General features: G+C 41.8%; 1 protein-coding gene across 12 annotated transcripts in view; it reads left to right on the top strand.

The window, feature by feature from the left end:
* Positions 1-643: 643 nt before the first annotated feature.
* Positions 644-21,679, top strand: part of ABI1 (abl interactor 1) — an 84,127-nt gene continuing 63,091 nt past the window's right edge. For 10 of the 12 annotated variants that reach the window (XM_042802003.1, XM_042801999.1, XM_042801997.1 and 7 more), the window contains exon 1: positions 742-972. In XM_042802003.1, coding sequence (XP_042657937.1) covers positions 856-972 — 117 coding nt within the window. In that variant the 5' untranslated portion in view covers positions 742-855. Of the gene's footprint in view, positions 973-21,679 lie in introns of all 12 variants that reach the window. The other 2 variants (XM_042802004.1, XM_042802005.1) reach the window with 2 other exon arrangements.

Here is a 21,679-nt window from a genome sequence, read left to right as displayed (position 1 = left end):
AACAAGCAGAGGGGGCCCTGAACGATGATTAACAACTGAGGTGAAAGAGTGGCAGGAATAATGTGTTTACCTCAGCCAAATATTTAAGTTCGTCTTACAAAACCAAAAACGGAAAAATGCTAATTGTCTATTACTACTTCTGGGCAGTCCTTCAGAAAGATCTACACATCTTAGATTAAGTATTTCTCCCTCCCCCACGGGAGCAACCCCCTGGGAAGGGACTAATCGCCCCAAATTGTGATGTGCCTATCGTTTTACCAATTTTGTTGTCATCTTACACATTTCTAGCCTGACAGGAGGACAGATAACCAGGGCACTGCCTTCCTCCCAGACCCTTTTGGCTTCTCATGGAGAGGCGCAAACTTAGGGAGGCACTGGTGGGGCTGAGGCTTTTTTTGAGGGGGACGGGGTAAAAACACAAGCGCCTCTCCTCACCTCTAGGTGCCCAGAAAGCCGGTCGGACAGCCCTGCTGTTGCGCTCCCACCGCGGAGGCCGGGCCGGGCCGGGCCGGGCGGGGCGGTAACCGCCGATCACCGCCATCTCCCCGCCGCGGGCGGTGGCCATCAGCAGCGTCCCCTCCGCCTCTCACCGCGCATGCGCGCGGCGCGGCGCTGCCTACAACTCCCGGCTTCCTTTGCAAAGGGGGGTGGTGTGTTTTTTTTTCTTTTTCTTTTTTTCCTTTTTTTTTTTTTTTTTTTTTTCTCTCCCTCCCCTCGGAGGGGGAAGGATGGGTGGGGAAAGCGAGAGCTCACGAAAGCGAGGCGAGGAGGAATCCCACAATACCAGGCGGGTTGCGAGCTCGGCGCTGCTGCTGTCTCTTTAATGCAAGAGGAAGCGATGCGGAGGGGTGGAAAATGGCAGAGTTGCAGATGTTGCTAGAGGAGGAAATCCCTTCTGGCAAGCGGGCTCTCCTCGAGAGCTACCAGAACCTCACTCGGGTCGCCGACTACTGCGAAAACAACTACATCCAGGTGAGGGGCGGCGGGGCAGCGCACCGGGGCCGGCTGCGAGGCGGGGAGGCTCGGCCGGGCTCGGCTCTCCGGTGCGGCCGGCGGGGCCGGAGCCGCCTGGGAGGCAGCGCGGCGCCCGGCTGCCCCCGCCGCTGCTCCCCGCCCCACAGCCGTTCCCCCGGGTTTGCCTTTTCTTTCAACTTTTCCAGCTGAACGACCGGGCTTCCCTTCCCCCGCTCCGGAGTGGAAGGGAGGGGGTTGTTATGTCAGTCCGGCTCGGAGGGTGTGTCTTTTTTTTTTTTTTTTTTTTTTTTTTCTTCCTCCTTTTTTTTTCGCTCCTCTGTATTTATTTATTGTGAGTCACATCCCGGAGACCTCGACCTCCCTGGGCTGGAATGGGGTGGGGGGGTGAGCGGGGCTCCAGGGTCGGCGAGCCGCTCCGTGCGGCCGGCTCGAAGCCGGTATCTCAGGTTTCCCCGTGGCTTCCCGGCGGCGTGGCTCCCTCCGGGGGCAGCCGGCGGGCCACCGGGGGCGGCGGTTGGTGGCGGTTGCTGAGGCGGGCGGCCCCTCCACCGGAGTCGCGCCGGCAGCGCGGGGCCGCCATCCGCAGCGGCGCGGCGGGCGTGTGGGGGGCGGAAGGGGCCCCGCACACGAGTGACATCACGTAGTTCAGGCATCGGCGGGGAAGAAGCGATGGGGGGGGGGGGGGGGGGGATCCGCGGCGGGAACCGTGCGGCGGGTCCGCCTCGGCGTGCGGCTCCCGGTCAGGCCGAGGGAAGGCGGAGGGTTCCGCCTCGCCGCAGTGAGCGGCGTGTGGGGGCAGGACGCTGCCGGTGTGCGGGCACCGGGGTGCTGGTTCAAAATGGCAATCTGTGCCTCTCGCAGGCTTCGCGATTCAGACACCCCGCAACAATGATTTCAGACCGGGTCTCCGGTGCTGGAAGAGGCTGTAGCGTGTCTCCACCAGTCGGTGTGGATTTTTTTTCCCCTTAGAATGCCAGTGCTTCTTGGCCTTGCTTAAAGCTTATTTTTGTGAAGCTACTTTAAGCACAATTTACTACTTTTTCAGGATTTGCAGCACATAACTCTGTAAGTCTGTATATTTGGTCATACTGAGCGGATTACAGAACCATCCAGACGTGCTCAAATTCAACTTTTTTAACTAAAAAAATTGAAGGGGAAAAGCAAATAAACTCCACTTTACTTACTAGGTGGCTTGGGTGAACTTGTTGAATCTAATACTAGACTACCTGTGATGAGTATTTAATACAGGTTATTAAGTTCTGTGGCATGCATCATTGTTGGAAAGCCGTCTTAAAGTTTTTAGTAATGGAGCAGCAAATTTGAAATATAACTTGTAATAATATGAAGTGAATTTTTTTTAAGCGAGCTATTTGGATTAAAACTGCTCTAACTGCCATATTTTTAAGATTTTTTTTTTTTTGGCGATATGTGAGGTAATATGAGTTAATATCTATTTACTCTTCCGAGTTGTTTGCTCCACCCAAAGAAAGCTGCTGATATAAATGCTTCTAAGAGGCGAGGTTCATTTGGTTTTACTCATGGGAAATATGACAAATACATGAGCATGGTAATTGCAGCACAAGTTTTGACCTGTCTCCTGCTCCTGACTTTTTCCCTGTGTCAGAAAGTTACAGAGAATCTTCAGTTACATCATTTTCTTCAGAGTCCTAAAACTTGGCTTTTCTTTCTTCAACCAAACAAACCAAAAACCCCAACACTTGGGCTAGTTCCCATCCAGTCATTTGGGGTGGGTTTTCTTTTTTTTTTTTTTTTTATTTTTAATTTGGTAGCTTATTTTCACCTCAAGTATGAAGGTCAGCTGGATGTGGGATTGGTACAGTATGTTTTATCTGTGTACAGCTGTGTTTACCCCTTTTGAAAGGAAACTGGAGTTATGAAATTCCTAATATGGACTTGCACAGTAGCTTTGAAAAATGTGTACCTTACTTGTATTGTACATGCATTGTGCATTTACTCAGGAAAAAATGGCAAATATATTGATAAAATTACTTTTTTTTAATGTGTAGTGGAGGTGGGTTTTTTTAATCAGCACTTTATACGAAGCCATCTGCTCTCCAGTTGGACTACTGAACAGATTATACTTCCAGTGCCTGTGGTGGGGCCATTGCAGGATTAGGCAGTATGACACAGGGCACTGGGTTATGAGATTCGGGGGGGGTGTGTGTGTGTATTGTGGAATGAGAATGGAGGAAAGAAGAGGAAGAGGCTTAACCAACACATAATACAAAGTGTTTGTATTTAATGTAATTGAGCATTTTATAAAAAAGGCGAGACAGAACAGAGGACCTGTCCATGAAGTGAGTGTTAAAATAGTTTGGAAGTGGCTACACATAGTACTTATCCCATGGCACGAAACTGATTTAATCTGGCCTCTTTGAGTTTGGATAGCTTTGAATATGGGGAGTTTTCTCTGTTTCTGTGGGAAAGGATATGTGCTCCTTAGTAGGAAAACTTACTGTGTGCTGTCACCCACTCTGTGTTGTGGCACAGAGGTGAAACAAGTTTGTCTTTCTATTCTCAGTGCTGGTGCTAACAATTTATAGTAATGATAATAGCACTCAGATATTATTCAGAGCTCTTGATGTTCTCAGTCTTATGTTTTATATTCTTTGCTCACTTAAGCAGGAAAGTAATTTTCTGCCCCCAATATTGCTGTATTCAAACTATATTTGTATTTTTTGGATCAGAAAACATATGAATCTTGTTTTGTCTTTTTTGCTTGATCTGGGAATAATTCTGATGAAATTTCAGTTGTGCTGATTGTTTGAAGAGAATTTGTCTTCAATGTTTTAAGGGATTTCTTACAAAAAAGAGAGGGAGGAAATGGAGAAAAAAACTCACCTGGGTGCAATTTGGCTCCCTAATGGTAGATGTAGCTCTATTTGGCAGTAAGCATCCGTTTACTGAAGCAGTTATGAAATGACAGCATTCGGTATTCTCAAGTTAGAAATTGCTGTTCTTAAAAAAGTGGGAAGCAGTTTCTTGCTAAGACAAATTGTAAGTTGGGATGCCAGGCACTAACACAGTTTGCCCCCCAAACCATGTGTATTCTGGCTATCTAGAGGGTTTATCTGATAGGAAGGGAAAATAATTCAGGAAAAGCAGAGTAAGTAAGTTTTTTTAAAGAAGACCCACAGTGCTAAGAGGAAAGTACAGTATGGTGGCAGTCTTGGTGGGGGGATGGGAGAGAGGGGAGACAGAAAAAAAGGGAAAGGAAACTAAATGTAGAAGTGGTAATTGAAGGAAGTTGTGATATTGTTGGGGATTTTGGCTTTGACTAGAAGGAAAAAGGCATTATAAGTATGTTACTATATTTAATCTGTGAAAAGATTTAAAATCTGTTATATTTCTGGTTGGAAGCTTCAGTAACAAGAAGGTAGAAAATTCCTATTTTCTTTTAGATCAGAAACTTAAACTCTAAATGGTTTTAAGAGCAGGTTTAGAGCCATAAATCTTTATCTGAAAGAATGTTTTTGTCTCCTGAAGTAAGTTTTCTAAAATATAGAGAAATTACATTTTTCTTAATATTTTTAAAATGTTCTTGTCTAGCACACTTTCAAATACCGGTATGACTCTGATCTCTTATGATGGAAGTGTTTGCTTGTAAATTGGCATACCTTTATAATAATGTACAGTGAGATTAAGTAAGGGGAATGGAGGAGTGATGCTGTTTTATGATGGAAAGAAATTAAACTTATTTCTGTATAGCATATAAATGTAAGTTCCAGTACCTGATGCCTTCCCTGAATCCTTTTGCCTGCAAATAAAATCTGGGATTAGCCCCTTTCAGCGTATGTGTAAAATTACCTGAAAATCTGTAGCATAAACCTGAAGATACTAGTGAGGAATTTTATCAGTATCTTGAACAATATGAACTTTATCAGTACTAATACAGAAATAACGTATGGAGTAAAAGCACCTTACAGTTATAATTATGATTCTTCAGCTGAAAATACTAACTTGCATAGATTCTCCAGTCAGTTTCCTAGCTGAATTGAATTATTTTCAGTTTTTAATGAACTTATTTACCATAACTAGCTTATGAAATATTAGAATGACACAGGAAACCAGCATCTCCAGTGTTATTGCACTGATGACTTCTTTTTGAACAACTTCAGTTGACTGGTGTAGCACAGAGACACCTCTGTACTATAAAACACTGCTTGCAACTCTCCCCTACTGTCTAAATCAGATGTTTCTTATAGTCTTGTTTATGCATAGGCAGATACATAGTTTTCATCAGTCTCTTTACTTTTAGACTGCTTGGAAAAATCCATTTTTTAAGCTCAAATATGATTTTAATATGACACCGAGAACCTCTGAATAACTTGGAATATGTAGTACTTGTGTAAGTTCCAATCTTGATGGCCTCAAGTGGGAAGATTTAGCAGTTTTAGAAAATAAATTAAGTGAAAGACCTTTTAAGGAAGTAAGTCTGTGTTGCCTAAATGTGTGTTTTTTTGTTATGTTGTTTCCTTCTGTATCTTCCAGCTGGTATGTGGAAACCTAATGGTGAGTTAACAAGCTACTCTGGGTAAAATGGACAAAATCAGGGACAGATTTCTGTTTGCTATTAAAAAAAATGTAATGTCTCTTTCCAGTTGGTAGAAAATAAATGTGTGAGGTTGAGCAGAGGTGCTTCATGCAAGAAGTTTTACAAATCTTTGTTATCTTCCAGTATGCATATAGGAATCCTTTCTGTTCAATAGGTTGGATGTTCTGCACTTCCTATATGGTAGATAGTACGTATTGGAAAGGAAATAACTTTTTTCATGGTGTTTATTTTTCCGTAAATGTTGGTAACTGATCTGACACTCGATTTCATTGCCTGGTGTATGGAAAGTGGCTTAGCTTAGTTCAGTACAAAGAAGTTCACTCAGAATGTCTAATTCAGGAAATGACCTTCTTTAAAAGGATAAACTTCTTAAATTGTCACTAATACATATCTTTTGTGTGTGGTGAGAACTCATGCTTTTATGTTCATAGGTTAATTAGTTTGTATTAAGAGTAAATGCAGTGAATTTTTTTTCATTGCTAAATTTGGAACACTTTACAAAAAAGGCAAATTAAGCTAGTTTACTTTCTGTAACACCAAATATAATTCAAAATTAGAGAGTTTAAGAGCAGCAAGATAAAATATGGATGTACCATCCCTATGCTTTGTATATTTAAATCATATTTAAAAAAAAAGTCTAGATTTATATTTTTAAACACTGTTCTTTTTTAATGTAGTTTAAACAAATATTTACCATCAGTATAAAAGGCACTGGCTGTTCTGTGTGCGTGTTTTTTGTTTTCTAAATAGTAATAATAATTTGGGTACAGGTTGGTGGAGCTCTTCTGTGCCCTGTATAGGTCTTCTGTGCCAGTGTGTTGTCTGTGTGTTGAAAAATACAGCTGTATATTTAGCTCAAAAGCAACAATAAGACAATAGTGCAACTTCACTGAATCAGCAAGTGATTACTCTGCAGATACAGGAAACGGATCCTAGAGTGTTGTATGTCTGGTTTGTATCCAAAAGAGATAGTTGGTACAAGACCAGCTTTTCCAAATTTGAATTGTTTCCATTAATTTTGGTACATTTGGTTTAAGAAGCCAGGAAGATATCAGCTGCTCTTCCTGCTCCATTTTTCATTAGTGTTTCAGAAGATGATTGTATGAACACTGTGCTACCTTAATCAGGCGGAGTAAAGTGGATTGGGATAAGCTTTTACAGGTGCATACTGCTGCTTCTGCAGAGGAAGTGCAAGTCTGCTCCTTGCAGGTTGACTGTCATCAGTGTACGTTAAGCATGATGTTTGCTGTGCCCAGCCCTGTGGAATTGTTGGAAGGAAGAAGACATGAGTAAGAGGGCAACTGTCAAATACTTAGCTCCCAGAGATCCAGAGGGAGGTTGTTGCAGTAGGTAGGTCTTACAGTAAAGAGAAAACAGATGGGCCTTGAGGAGAGCTCATGAAGTGGATCACATTGTAATGAAGGTAAGAGCACAGGAGCAGGCTGTGTACAAGTAGGAAACATTGTACCTCTGAGGGCAAAATTCCTCTTAATATCTCTGCTACTGATCCAAGTTTAATAACAAAACCCCTCAAACTTTAAAATAAACAAACAAAAATGATGCAACTTCCCAATACCTTTGTTTAGTATTTTGAACTGTCTTTGTTTTACAGAAGCATAAATGAAGGCATAGGATTTAGAATTGACTCGTGGAAGGTCATATAGGGACGTGCTGTCAGATTTGGGAACAGAACCTGATTGTTTGGGCTTCCAGTGCTGTGCACAAGGGTACCCCACCCCCTTTCCAAATTGCCTCTGTTATGCTACAACGTGGCAGAAAGTGCGTATCCTCAGAAACACAGAGACAGTGTCTAGAGAGACAGTGCAGTGAATACCTTGGGAAAACATGCACCTGAAACCATCATTTAACTCATTAGCAGATTTTTTTTTTTTAATAGTTTTATATATCTCCTCATAAGAACCTTGATATTCCAGTTTTTGGCTTTGCAAACTTCTGGAGTTACATAATGCTCACAGTACTGTCTGTCTCCATGTTGGTGGGTCTCTCTGTTGGCAGAGGCACTAGAAGATACCACTCTCTCGTTAGTGAAAGCAGTCTGTATTTGACAGTTCTGGTGACTGAAATCTTACTTATCTGCAGAACAGCGGGATGGCAGCTGTGTGAATGAAATGTCAGTTCTGGCGTGGTAAGACATCCTTGAGGGATAAAGGGGTGTTTTGCTCTCTGTGCCTGTGTTTGGTCTTTAATTAATAATGTGGAATTGAAAGGAGCATAGTGTGGTTTTTATTTGTTGTTACCTGGTAGGAAATTGCTTGTGGGCCCTCAGTTACTCAGTGTCCAGGCTTGCTCATAATTACCTGAGTGTTCTTGCTTTTTAGTATTTGTGTTACCCAGAGCAGAATTCCTCTGATGCTATTCATTCCACCTCCACCCCATTTCCCCTAAATGTGAGCACCAGTGACAGAGGTGGGTGGGTGGGTTTGGTCACAGGGAACCTCCCTTCCCTCCACCACTAAGTAAAGGGAAGTACACCACTGAATTTGTAATGGTAGATACAGTGCCTCAGTGTGGTTCCTCCATTTTCCTGACATTGCTGGTGAGGCAGCTGCTGCAGAGACTTGATGTCTCCTGTGGGTTGTAGAAATAACCCTTTGCAGCTCAGAACTTGCACAGAGCCTTTGGGGGCCAAGACCAGGGTGCTGTGGAGTATAGGTCATGATGTGCTCCTGAACAGAGCGCTGTGAACAAGGTGGTATCTGCAGGTGCCTTTTCTCCTTCACCTCCAGCCTGTTAGCATGTCCTTCTGACTGCGCTGGAGGGGCTGGGACAGGTGTTTCATCTGCTTATGTCCAGATAGTGAAATAAAAGATACAACACTTCTCATAGGTGAGCTCTTTGAGGAATCCACTTATTGTGCAGCAAATGAAAGCATAACTTTTAAACTCCTCCCCTTGGTATTAGAGGGAATGTGTTTTGTTTTTTTTCCTTTGGATTAATTAATAAGAGTGTAGATGCCACCTTTGCTTGAGACTATGCAAATAGTGTTACTCATTACTTATGCAAGCCCTTAATGCTGTTAAAAGGAGCAATGAACACTTTGCAGATTGTTACTATGATGCTGATATTTTAGAATAAAAGGAGGGGTGGGGAGCCCTGCATGAGAATTTCAGCTTGGAGCAAAACATGAGTTCAACATTTTCAGATACAACTTGTAAAATTCAACAATCTGTATAAATGCAAGATTAAATTGGTAGCCAGCCTGCTGGTTAAGCTGGTAAAACAAATTAGTTTTACTCTGAAAAAGACTGACTGCTTACAATGTGGCTTTATTTTTATCAATATTCTTGTCTAATATTCCAGATCAAATATGTTTAATTAGTAAGTTCTGGGTTTGGCAAACTGAAAAAGGCTCTGAAAATCAAAACTTCTCTTGGTTTGGGCCTCTGCTATGATAAAATCTCTTCATAACAGCTGCAGATGGTGTTTGCTGTGCTGTACCTTCTGCCATTGTGGAATAGTCTAAAAAAGCAGTAAAGGTCTGTTCTGCAGTGAGATACAGTTTTCTTATGTTCATTATATTTTTTACATTAAGATAGCAGACATATCTGTAATAGTGTCACCCCTCCCTCCCTCTTCCTTCCTTCCTCCCTCCCTCTCAAAAGAGCCCAAAATAATCAAGTCTGCATGTTCTTTCTACAGCAGAAGTTAAAGAGCAGGCATGCTGCTCCATGTGTGATGCTTTGATAGTGTAATGATGAGCAGCTAAAAACTCATGGGGAAGAGACTCCACATCACTTTCCTAATTTAATTGTAACCTCAAAGACAAATAGGAGTAAAATGTGGTACTGTTCCTACTTCTGTTAAGAAAGCAGGGATGCCTCTCAGAACTTGGGCAGAGGAGGCTTATTAAAACAAATGCTGGTTTGACATCCTTAGAGTTGAACATAATGTTCTTACTGGGTGGTCTTAAGGTTATAAATAGTGTTTGGTTTTTTTTTTTTGTTTTTTTTTTTTTTTTTAAATTGCTTGTTTACTACTTGAAGCATAACAATTCTTTGATATCCTTGGAAAAGGATTGAAGTGTAGACTTTTCTGGCTGCTTTCACACCAGTGTTTCACAAGATAATGTTTTTTCTAAACTACACTTTATCAGGCAAGCATGGGGTTTTGTTGGCTTTTTTTTTTTTTTCCAGCTAATCTTTCACTAGATGCATATCTTCACTTTCATCTCCTTGTTGTACTTCGGGGTCAGCAAATCCACCAGCCAGTATTTGTCCTGCGGCAATCATTGTCAGTTGAGCATCTTACTTGACTTTATTGTAGCAGGCATGCTACAAATTAATACTTGAACTGTGGTCCCCATGCAATAATTCTGTGTTTTCTGGAGCCTAAGATAAGAAAATGTCTGCGTAAGACAAATAGACAAGAGAAGAACAAAGTGTTCAGGCAGCTGCATCAGACTACTGCAGTAACATCTAAGCAGCTGCAGAATGCCATGCTTGTCTTTTCACATTTGTACACCTAATAATGTTAGTTGCTATTATATCACTAAATGTTACTAGTGACAACATTTCTCAGTTTCTAGGTGCTTCTACTAGCCTGTGATCTTAATGTGAATTTGCTGATTTTTCTCCAACTGCTGAAGCTACCTGCTTTCTGCAGGCCATTTCCCAAACCCGTTGTCTCACTTACTCTTCTCCTACTGCCAAATAACTGTGGGCTTTCTCTTTTGCTGCCATCAGTGCAAGAGTGCTCTCATGACAGCTTCTGGCTCTGAAACACTGGCATGCTTTCTCTCTACCTCATCGACTTTCAGTCTCATTTCAGATCTAATCTGAAAACCTCTTCTCCCTTGCCTATTTCTCTTAATTAATCTATTTCTATTATTTAACTGCATATTTTACTGCCTTGCAGCTTAAATTGTGCAGCTGTTTTTCATGATGCTTTTCAGACAAATGGCTTCAACTAGCATGGGTTTAAATAATTTGAAACCTGCAGCTACTGAATACATTTATATGCATTTCTTTTTATTATTATTCTCTTTATTGGCACCAAGTTGGGATTAAGGCCTTGGCTGTGAAGTGGTCTCTAGCCACCTGAGAAAGCCATGATGAGCAGGATACAGAGGAAACAGAAGGCAGCTGGGGAGACGTGGTGTGCAGTGGGACTGATGTGATTCTGTCTACTATCAAAACTCTTAGGAGGCCTCTCAGATATATGCAGCCAGGCCTTTCCTTTATAAGAAATATCTCTTGTTCAGCTGGTCCTTATGTTACTCTGAGACCAAGGAGGAGTGGAAAGGGCTTAATAAAACTTGCAAAGCCCTCCAAGCAGAGATCCCTTAACAGTAAGGGAAAGGTGAACTTGTCAGGGGGAATGGTGTTCTGTTAACATCCATTAGTAGGTGTGTATCCACAAAGCAGAGCTGGACCTGATCCTGAAGGACTTTTATAAAACATGATTCTAGCCTCCAGGGTTCCCACTGTGAGACCTCATGACAGGTGGCTTGGATGATGCTTCAGTTGAGGTCCAGAGAGTATCAGAATAACAAATAGAGATATGATGGATCAATGCACTTATGTTGGCAAGATCCTTGGAGACCTGTCTGGGGATTATTTAGCTTTTGGTGTGCTGGCTGGCTATCAGGATTTCTGAGTATCTGGGAGGAGCTATTGTTTCTGTGATGCAAACTCCTGGCTTTAGCTGCATTAGATAAAAATGTGCGTCTGGTTTGGAAGCACTTGGCTCTACAAGCGCTCTCTTCAGATACCGTGGGTGTGTTTCCTGCTGCAGCATACTGTATGTTCTCCCAGCACCAAAATGATCCGGTTGCTGCAATAGTCCTGAGACTTGTCTGGGACTATTGCAAGTACATGTTGTCTTAAATGGCAACAGATTTTGTATCTGATTTCTAAGCTGTCTTTAGCTTTGAATGTTAGAGAAAATTGTTGTTGCTATAGATGTAATTGAAGCCCGGGCTCATGCAATGCTGCTTACATTGTAAGAAGCCTCGTATCACTTTAGTGGCAGTGTCATTTCTAGATGCATATTTCATTCCTCCTCAGCAGTCTGTCCTTTAAACCAACAGAGAAGGATGACAGTCAATGGAAAACTTTCTAGCACACGTTTCCTCTTTGGAAACACTATACATGAAAAAAGAACTGTAAAATCAGCTCCTGTCAGTACTTTGCAGTGAATATTGACTGTTCAGAGATGGAGGGAGGTATTTGTTGTAATTATGAGAGAGGCTTGTTTACTAGTGATAGAAGCCAAGTATGCAGCGATATGGTACCTGTGGGCTGCTGCTCCTTTGCTAAGGGGAGAAAAGTTGCTGGTTTTGGTCCTGAATGTGGGACGTGTGGGAGATTTGAGCATGTTCCTTGGGTATGGAAAGGACTTAAGAGTAGATAAAGAATAATCTGTTGAATAACTTTCTGCCTTGACGATAGAAAATCAGAATGGTTTGAAGGATGATTGAAAAGCAAATTGAGGGCCCAGAGCAACTCCAAGTTTCTGCTATGAGTAAAAACACAGGAGGAATGTGGGAGAGCATGTAACCCTCTCACTGTGTGCCTCTCTTCAGCCACTCTCTTGCTATGATGTGGTAGGATGGCATTAAAATCAAATACTGCTGCTATTTGCTTCCTACCTACAGCAGTCAGCTAGAAAAGTAGCTTTACTCTTTTCCTAGATTGCTGTAAGGGGTTATTACAGCAGCACTAGGACTGGGGGAGTATGAACTGAAGCAGGTAGTTACTGGCTGTTTAACATCCCACCAGGCCTGGGGGAATGAATGTGGGGAATACTGTGAGTCATGCTTGTCAGTCTCATAAAGCAGGAGGCATTTTAAAATTGGCCTTGGAGGGGAAGAGGTGTTTAATGGAGCAGTTGTGAAGGAGTTATGCAAATAGAGAACATAAATAATGAGCAAAAGGTACTCATTTAAGCTTCTTGCCTCCTCAGAAAATGACTAAATGCAAACTAATCACTATGAAAGTTAAGAAAAATGCATCATCATTAAATATAATGGGTGCAAAAATGTGGCCATTCATGATGATAAGAAAATTTTCCTTTTGTGGCTATGAAAATGAATTTCTGTAGTCACTGAACAGAGAAGGTGTTTTTTTTTCTTTACAATTTCCTTTAAAAAAAAAAAGGCTGGAAGCTGGAAAGCAGTTACTCTTGTAAGAGCTGGTTGGGAAGGGAGGTAGTAAAAAGACTAGTCTCCAGTTTTGCTTTGGACATATTTTCAGTACTTAGGCTGTTTTTGTATAAAAAGTCTTTCCTTTTCCACCCCCCTATTATTCATGCAGGATTTTATTTACATCTAAATACTGTGTATTCTTTGGTAAAATTGAGATAATGTTTTTAAGGTATAACTTTTGCTACTGACACAGCCACTTTTTGCTCTTTTAAATTAGTTTCAAACAGAGCTTATGAAATGTAATTGTGCCATTCCTGGGCTTGCTTGCATGTGCTCGCATCATAGTATGAATCTTATCTCTGGTAGAAAAGGCTTGCCAGCAGATTTAATTGGCATGTGATTTGCTTGGACTACCTCTTCTGCCTCTCTTGCAGCATAGAGAGGCCATCCCAGATTTTGAAGCAGTTGGATATGTCAGATACAGTGCGGCTGACTTGGCCTCCCCTGTGTTTTAACTAGATGGGGGCAGTTGCTCTGCTTCCTCTGGGGCATGAGGATGTGGAGGTAGACAGCAGCGTGGGTATGGGCGGATACGCAACTGTGGCTGATGTGTTCCTGTTGTGAAAGGACTGTTTCTCTGAACATAACTCCTCTGTGGCTGTAAGAAGGCCACTCATCTGTCAAGCTGATTACAGTCGAGATAGTAGCAAAATGTCCTGGTGGCCCTACTACAAGAGCTGAAATAGAATATGTCAGGAGTTGTTTTGCTACTGGGGCGGGGAGCAGGGAGTGACGTGGATGTGATTATTCTCAGGCATCTGGTTGCATGAAAGTGCAAGCACTGCTGTCATCTGTATGACATCTGCCCTCCTCTACATTGTACATGAAGGGGAAGCAGTATTTAAACTCATGTGAAAGAGCAGCACCAGAAGAACTTCAACATGGATTTGAAAACTTCTCTGTAATTATGCCTACAAGAGGCATTGCAGCTGTATTTCTAGAAAAAGTTACTCACTTGAACTACTACTGTGCTAACACCACAGCAACTGTCTCTCCAGGACTTTGTTTAAAAAAAACAAAACAGCCCCCTCACTCCTCGGTTTGATACTCTGTTTCTTATTGAAGAACTTGCTTTCTGTCTTCTTTTGGTTTCTGTAAGTTAAGTTTTATCTGTTGCTGGGTATGGAGAATACTGTATTTATTTACTTTTTGTTACCTACTGTCCTGTTCACGTTTTTTTTTGGGAAAGAAACAATGGTATATTATTGGTTTGCCATTCCTCCTCCTTCTCTTCTCCATTCTGAGCTGTTTTGTTCTGTTGTATGCGTTTGTTTTTTTTGAGGAGTTAAATTCCTACTTACTGCAATTGAAATAACCTGGTATTCACATGAGCTTATTTATGTAAGGTTTTAGAATGCTGTTGCTAACCGTAGGCTCAAATTTTAACATGATAGAAGTAATTCTTCAAAAAAACCTGGATGTAGTATGCTTGCAACCACTAAACCAGATAAAAATTGTATAGTCAGGTCCAGGAGTGTACAAAAGTCTAAGCAGTATTAGCAGCTGTTTATATGATCAGATAGAAACAGAAGCTAGGTTGGCTTTCTCCACTTACATGCAAGTTCTTGTAAAAACAATCAGTCTTTGTATTGTGGTCCATTACTTTATTAACATGAGATCACTGTATAGCCTGTGTGTTATGTGAGAGTATGCCTCGTGCTGGGAAGCAAACTACAAGAAAATGTTGAGGATCCACTGGTTTCTGGTCTAAGCATGTTGCACCAGTGTTGAGATACGTGCAAGCCCTTGGATGGTTTCCTGCTGGAGTGAGTATATTGATCTTCAAGACACTAAATAGTCAGTAGTGTAGTGCTACAAAGTATGAGAAGATAATTTGACCCTGTAATGGCCATTGTTTTCTTCTTTGTTTTAAAAATACTGTGATGTTTGGAAGCTGCCTGAACTGTAAAATCTGGGCAGGAGCTGTGTGTCAAAAGTTCCTTTCTTAAACATGAGAACTCTTCCTGAATTAAGAACACTTGCAGTCCAGACATTTGCTGGATGTCAGAAGGCCTGTGCTACTCTTGGCTCTATGTTCTAGAGCCTTGAGATTCTTCCTGGAGCTGGACAGGCCTGCTAATGACTTTCCATGCTCTCCTTCTCCACTTCCCTCCCTGCTTTGTTGTTCTGCAACATCTCTGACATATTCACATGGAGGAACCTGTTGCAGTGCAGTGTGTAGCTTTGAGCCAGCTTGCTTTTGGACCAAGCCTTTTGTAAATGCTAACATTCAGTATGTAGCTGTCTTGCAAACAGCAGTTGAGGTTATACCGTTGTATGGGTTCAGAGCACTGTTGACATATAATCTGTGATACCAGGACATGCTGAGTAGACACTAATTTGATTCTTTGTGCTAAATCTTGTCTTAACCTTGCTTGCTGAATGCTGTCTGATATGATTCCGGGCCTACCTAGAGGGTAAGGAGGACTAGAGAGTAAGGATCTGTAAAGAAAGTTAGACTTAGATGACCTTGTACAGGTGAGCTTCCATCTAAAAGGCCACTATCCATCATATTGAGAAGTCATGGTGATGAAGTTCCCCCTGACTGGAAAAGGGGAAACATAACCCCGGTTTTTAAAAAGGGAAAAAAATAAGACTCAGGAACTACAGGCTGGTCAGTCTCACCTCTGTGTCCAGCAAGATCATGGAGTGGATCCTCCTGGAAGCTATGCTAGGGCTCGTGGAAAATAAGGAGACAATTGGTGACAACCAACGTGGCTTCACTAAGAGCAAATCATGCCTGACAAATTTGGTGGCCTTCTATGACAGGGTTACAGCATTGATGGATAAGGGAAGAGCAACTGGTGTCATCTGCCTGGACTTGGGCAAAGCATCTGACACTGTGCGACATGACATCCTTGTCTCTAAATTGGAGAGACATGGATTTGATGGATAGACCACTTGGTGGATAAGGAGTTGGCTGGGTGGTCACACTCGGAGCTGCAGTCAAAGACTGTGTCCAAGTAGAGAGTGGTGACGAGTGGCATTCCTCAGGGGTCAGCGTTGGGTCCAGTGCTGTTTAACATTTTTGTTGGTGACACAGACAGTGGGATTGAGTGCACACTTAGCAAGTTTGCCGATGACACCAGACTTTGATGTGGTTGACACAATGGCGGGAAGGGATGCCATCCAGAGGGACCTTGACATGCCTGAGAGCTGGGCCCATGCGAACCTCATGAAGTTCAGCAAGGCCATGTGCAAGGTCCTGCACATGGGTCAGGGCAATCCCAAGCACAAATACAGGCTGCACAATGAGGGATTGAGAGCAGCTCTGCAGAGAAGGACTTGGGGATACTAGTGGATGGAAAACTGAATAGAAGCCATCACTTTGTGCTCACAGCCCAGAAAGCCAACTGTATCCTGGGCTGCATTGAGAGAAGTGTGGCCAGCAGGTCGAGGGAGGGGATTCTGCCCCACTACTCCGCTCTTGGGACCCCACCTGCAGTACTGCATCCAGCTCTGGGGCCCCCAGCATAGGAAGGACATGGACCTGCTTGAGTGGGTCCAGAGGAGGCCACAAAGATGATCAAGGGACTGGAGCACCTCCCTTCCTTGTGAGGACAGGCTGAGAGAGTTGGGGTTGTTCAGCCTGGAGAAGAAAAGGCTCCAGGGAGACCTTATGGTGGCCTTCCAGTACTTAAAGTGGGCTACAGGAAAGATGGGGAGGGATTCTTTGTCAGGTAGTGTAGTGATAGGACAAAAGATAATGGTTTTAAACTGAAGGAGGGTAGGTTTAGATTAGATAAAAGGTAGAAATGCTTTACTGTGAGGATGGTGAGACCCTGGCACAGGTTGCACAGAGAAGCTGTGGCTGCCTCTTCCTTGGGAGAGTTCAGAGCCAGGTTGGATGGGGCTTTGAGAAACTTGATCTACTTGAAAGTGTCCCTGCCCCTGGCAGGGGGTTGGAACTAGATGGTCTTTAAGGTCCCTTCCAACCCAAACCATTCTGTGATTCTATTTTGTGATATTAGCATGTTCCTCGTCTTCAGATACAGACATTATAGTATTCTGGGTTTATTTCTTCAGTTTGATTTGTCAAAACAGAGATAAACTTCTGACTGTGTGAGCACTAGCCAGTCCTTGAGAGTAAACTGAAGAGGTAAATAAAATCCATAGAAGGAACCATTATTAGCGATATTATGTAAAGTGACTTTTTTACACAGTACAAGCTGAAGAGCTTTGCCCCAAACAGGTTACTCTGAGCTGTGTTGATTCAAAGGCTTGCATGGCATGAAAATCTATCCAGTTTTGATTTTTCACTTGAGTTATTTTCCCTCCAGTTAGGTTCTGTGTTGCTGCTGCTATATTACAAGAAGGATATTAAGTTAATTAATAAACGTTATAAATGTTAAAGTGTCTCCTTCCTGTTCCCACAGAAAAAAGTGAAAAATAAATCTCTGACTTTAGCAGTGAGCATGTCCTTGCTAGATGAGCTAAAATTTGTGGGTGGGTGCTGGCATTTAAAGTAAACAGAAAGCCGTTTCAGTTTCAGGCCCCATTACAAACAGAAAACAAAAGGTCAATATTTGAGAGAGAGTGTATAAGGAAACAATGGAATGTAAGTTCTCTAATTGCCTATTATCTGCTATCTAGCATGCCAAAATAAAAATATGCTCCAAAGCCTTAGGTAGCTTTCTTAGTGTTGAAGAAGGAAGACTGCTGTGGAAGTGCCAAGGGTTTCTCTTCCTGGCTGATGGTCTGAGTGTGGCATTAGTCTGTATTTGGAGCTCTGGCTGATGTCTCTGATATCAGAGCCTGCTTTATTTCAGCTCTGAAGAAATTTGTTTGATGTCATAAGGCATATCATAGGCACTGCAAGAAAGTTAAAAGCGCAGTGTTGAAGCAACTGTGCAGTGCTTTATAGGATTGGAAGATGTGGTTTCTGTTCTAGAGCCTGTGTTGTCTAAATGACGTAAAACACAGAAAATAAGACTCAGACCAAATTTCATAATCTTGCTGCATATTCAGTCTTGAAGTCTTACTAATTTTGTGTACAAGGGTTGTGTGAAAATGACACATATGCGCGTCTACTTCTGTCATTTTAGTTCAGTGTGGAATCCTATTTTGGTTGTACACCCAGACTGTGACAACTGACATTAACAATGTATTGTGCCAACATACATGTTTACTATGACATCTCTATTGGATTTGGCAGGAGAACTGAAAATTGTGTTTTCAACAATATTTTTATATATATAATTTGGTTTTTAATAAGGAGAGTGGTTTAGTCCAGAGCCAACTTCAGCACTGCTGCATTGGGCAGAAAATGCTGCTAACGGAGCAGCTGGCACATATCTTCCCAGGCTTCATCTGTCAGTCAGCATTGCTTTATAAATCGCACTCATATTGAACAGATTTGTTTCTTGCTATAATGTTTGCAGCCTGGATTAAAATGCAATTCCTAAGTTGATTTTTTTAAAGTTATTTACTGCTTAAAAAAAAAAAATATTTTTGTAATCTACTTCTGCCCTCTTTTTCAGACCTGTTAAAATCTGCATCAGTGTGTTGTGAGTGCTACATCTTGTGGACTTAGTTTAAGTGGAAAACACGTATGAGGGTAAGGTAGTTACTGGAAGCATAATCTCAAAGACATGGTTCTTTGCTGTGTGGACACAAATCAGAATGGGCTGGGATTTGGTGATGATCTGTATTGGTGTATCTGAGTGTGTTGTTTTGTTTTGTTTTTTTTTTTTTTTAGAAACATTAATGTACATATTAATCTTGAATTTTTTGTTATCAGGACTGGTACACTTTTACGACTGTGGGGTATACATATGTGTATATGCATATGTAATATATGCATGTCCCTTAAACTATCCGTTGGAATGAACTTCTCCCCTTAATGAAGAAACTTTTTTCCCTCTACCTTCCCCAAAAGAGCTAATGATTAGAAAAATTTAGACTGTTTTTACAGGTAATCAACAGAGTGAAAATCAACTTTAAAGTAAAAGAAAATCTGCAAGGACACAGGCAGGTTGGCTAAATTGGTCTCAGCCCATAGAAAGGCTAATTTGCTATCACGGCTATTCAGGACTGCTCAGGGGAATATTATTGATGGAAATGAAGGATTTGCTTCTAGCTGATTGCCTAACATGTACAGGATTTGGGGGAGGGCCTGTCTGAAACAGAGCTTTTAAATGATAGGCAGTACTTGTTGCACTGTCCTATGTGTTTGTTAAACTACAATAATTTGGTATGTGTGGTGATCCTTGAAATGAAATAGCTAACTAGTCAATTATTTTTGCCAAGGTAGTGTTTTTAGAAAGAAACAGACTGAAATTTCGCTTGTGGGCTGTGGTGTGGTTGTTGCTGTGGTGGCGATCATCTTATCTGGTGCCTTGAATGAATACCAGTTTTATTGTGTAAGGTCTTTACCTGGGGAGAAGAGATTGCAAGTTCTTCCAGTTCCTCTGTGTTTGGTATAGCTGAGTTACTGCTTCTTATCTTGGAGAAACTCAACAGATAGGGTATTATTTCATATCAGTGGACCTTTTTGTTGTGGATGCTGGAAGGAAGTTCACATGGGTTGAATTGTAGATGCTAGCCTGGCTGTGTTTATTGAGGATTTCTGCCTTGGTAGGTGGGAAGAATTACTATTTACTCAATGAACTTGAAAGAATTTCATCATCCTGGTTTTAATTTGGGGGTTACTGTAGTGAGAGGGATGTTGGGTTTTAGAACTATTCTGAATGGTTAAGCATCCTTCTGTGCCTCCCTCATCTTCAAATTTCTTCCTACTCCTGGAACAACCAGTTATTTAAGCAGTTGAGGGCTTTGGTACTTCTATTTGACACCATTTCTCAGTACATGTAGAGAGAGGTATGTTGGATAGTCTGTTCTATTTCTTGTTTTCACTGTCAGTGAAGGATTGACTGCTAGTCCCCTGGAGAGAAGGCCTTGGACAGGAGGTGGACATGTTCAGTGACAGTAATATGTTGCTATTAATAGCTTGCAAACTATTGGGTAATTAAAATTTTGAGCTTTCAGCGCCACCCCCCCACCTCCTATTCAGGAAGAGTAGAAAAGTACAACAAAATGACAAGTTACGGCAAATCACTTCAGTAACACACTTGAACATTTTTCTACTGCACACATTGTAGTACTGATCTTTGTGATGCAGAATTTTAGTTGAGATTTGCCTGTACTATGGAATGTGTGGGGTTTTGGCTTCAGTTCCCCTTCCTATGGAGGCTGGATTTGCCCTCTTGTTTTATGAGGCTGTGCTTGTACTAAGTCCTGTTTCTTGTCCCCACAAAAATGCTTTCTTTTTAAATTTCTTACAGTTGTTTATATTGATGATAGTGGTGATATGAATGGCAAAGCAGGTGGTTCCAGTAACAAGAATACTGATGGTGACTGATCTGGGACTGATTATATTGCAGACCAACAGTAGATGACGTGTACTAGTGACCCTCCGAAGTCTTGTCTGTGATGCTATGGGAAGATCTCTCTTGTGCTATTATGTTGGGTAAAGTTTGAGCTTAAACTTGTGAACTAATTCTCCTGATGGCTTCCTTCACTTTCTGATGGGGGAATTGAGGTGCTGATCAGTGAGGAACAGTTTGTAACTTGTAGACAGGTAAATACCAGGCCTAGTAGAACTCTGTGGATATTGGGAAAGACTCAGTGTGTCATCCCCTTGAAGTAAATGCTAGCATAATGTGTTGCAGAGAGAATTCCTTAAATGAGATTGCTATATGACATGAGCACAGTAGGCTTGTTCCAGGAGACAGCTGACACATCTGATAGGTACTCTGTTCTTACCTGGTTGGCATACATGGTGTAAGCAACTTCTATTCGTAAATTTTTAAGCCTTAGTTTCTCCTGCCACTCTGGAATGGTATATATCTCTTAAGGCTAGATCTGTGATGAGAGCAACCCTGAATACTCCCTGCTAAGCACTTGCTAGTAATAACCACAGTATGTTTAGATCTCCTTGGATGGCTTCCAGGTAGGTAGTTGTCTCCTGAAAGTTCTTCAGAATATAGAAGCTTGTGGCACTTCCTGCTCTGACTGGACAGTTTGACTTTCTTCTCTCATTTGTAACTGATACTCTGATGTAATACCTACCAGTAACAGCCAAAATATCCCACTGCACCATGGTAGATACAGACAAAGCAGTCTAACAAGCTTTATGAACTATGAATATGGGGGAACCTGTATCCATGGGCTACCCTCTTATTTCAGTATGTAGCTCCTTAGTTATTTACAGTGATATCTGGATTTTATGGTTCTTGATATTCAATGTAGATTAGACTTTCGGATCAGTAGGTAAATGTTATCTAGTGTGTATGGCATATTTAAACCTTTGAAATGCATTACTGCAGCTTGAATGTGGAATACTTGGTCTAAGTTGAAAATATATTGTGAATAGCTTAGAAATGCCCAAGCGTTTTGCCATGAGCAGTCAGAAGTAACAAATAAACCTTTAAGACCGGCTTTGAGTTATTAAAAGCCTTTATCAGATCAGTGAAGCAGCAACTTCAAACTCATAGATACATCCAGAAGTTCCACATATTACAAACTCTTGCTCTAGGGAGGTGTGAGTGCTGCTGTTTTCTGAGTGTGGAAGCCAGTTCTCAGAAATATGCTCCTTCCATCTTGGAGCGTGCCCAGCTAGTTCTCAAGGAGGTTAAGTACTGATATCTAGGAGTCCCCAAGACACTGCCTGGATATATGTCTTCACCATTCTATACAGGTATTCCCAATTGACTTGAAAAATGAGGTGCTGTATAGCTAACTTAAGCTAGAAGTTTTGGCTGGCTGTTTTTTTGCTGTTTTGTTGCGCTATGGGTTGGTGGTTTGGGTTTTTGTGTGTGTGTTTTGGTGTTTTTTTTTTTTTTTTTTTGCTTTAAGTAGAAGTTTGTCGTGGTTTGACCCTGGTTGGCAGCCAACCACCATGCAGCCACTCTCTCTCCCTTCTCTTCTGGCAATAAGAAAGGACAGAGAGCCAGGCTTGGGGT

This window comes from Tyto alba, unplaced genomic scaffold, assembly GCF_018691265.1.
Source record: "Tyto alba isolate M040663 unplaced genomic scaffold, T.alba_DEE_v4.0 Super-Scaffold_38, whole genome shotgun sequence".
In the NCBI taxonomy this organism is placed as follows: Eukaryota; Metazoa; Chordata; class Aves; order Strigiformes; family Tytonidae; genus Tyto; species Tyto alba.
The sequence above is the reverse complement of the archived record's forward strand: the minus strand, read 5'-3'. Positions and strand labels throughout refer to the sequence as shown.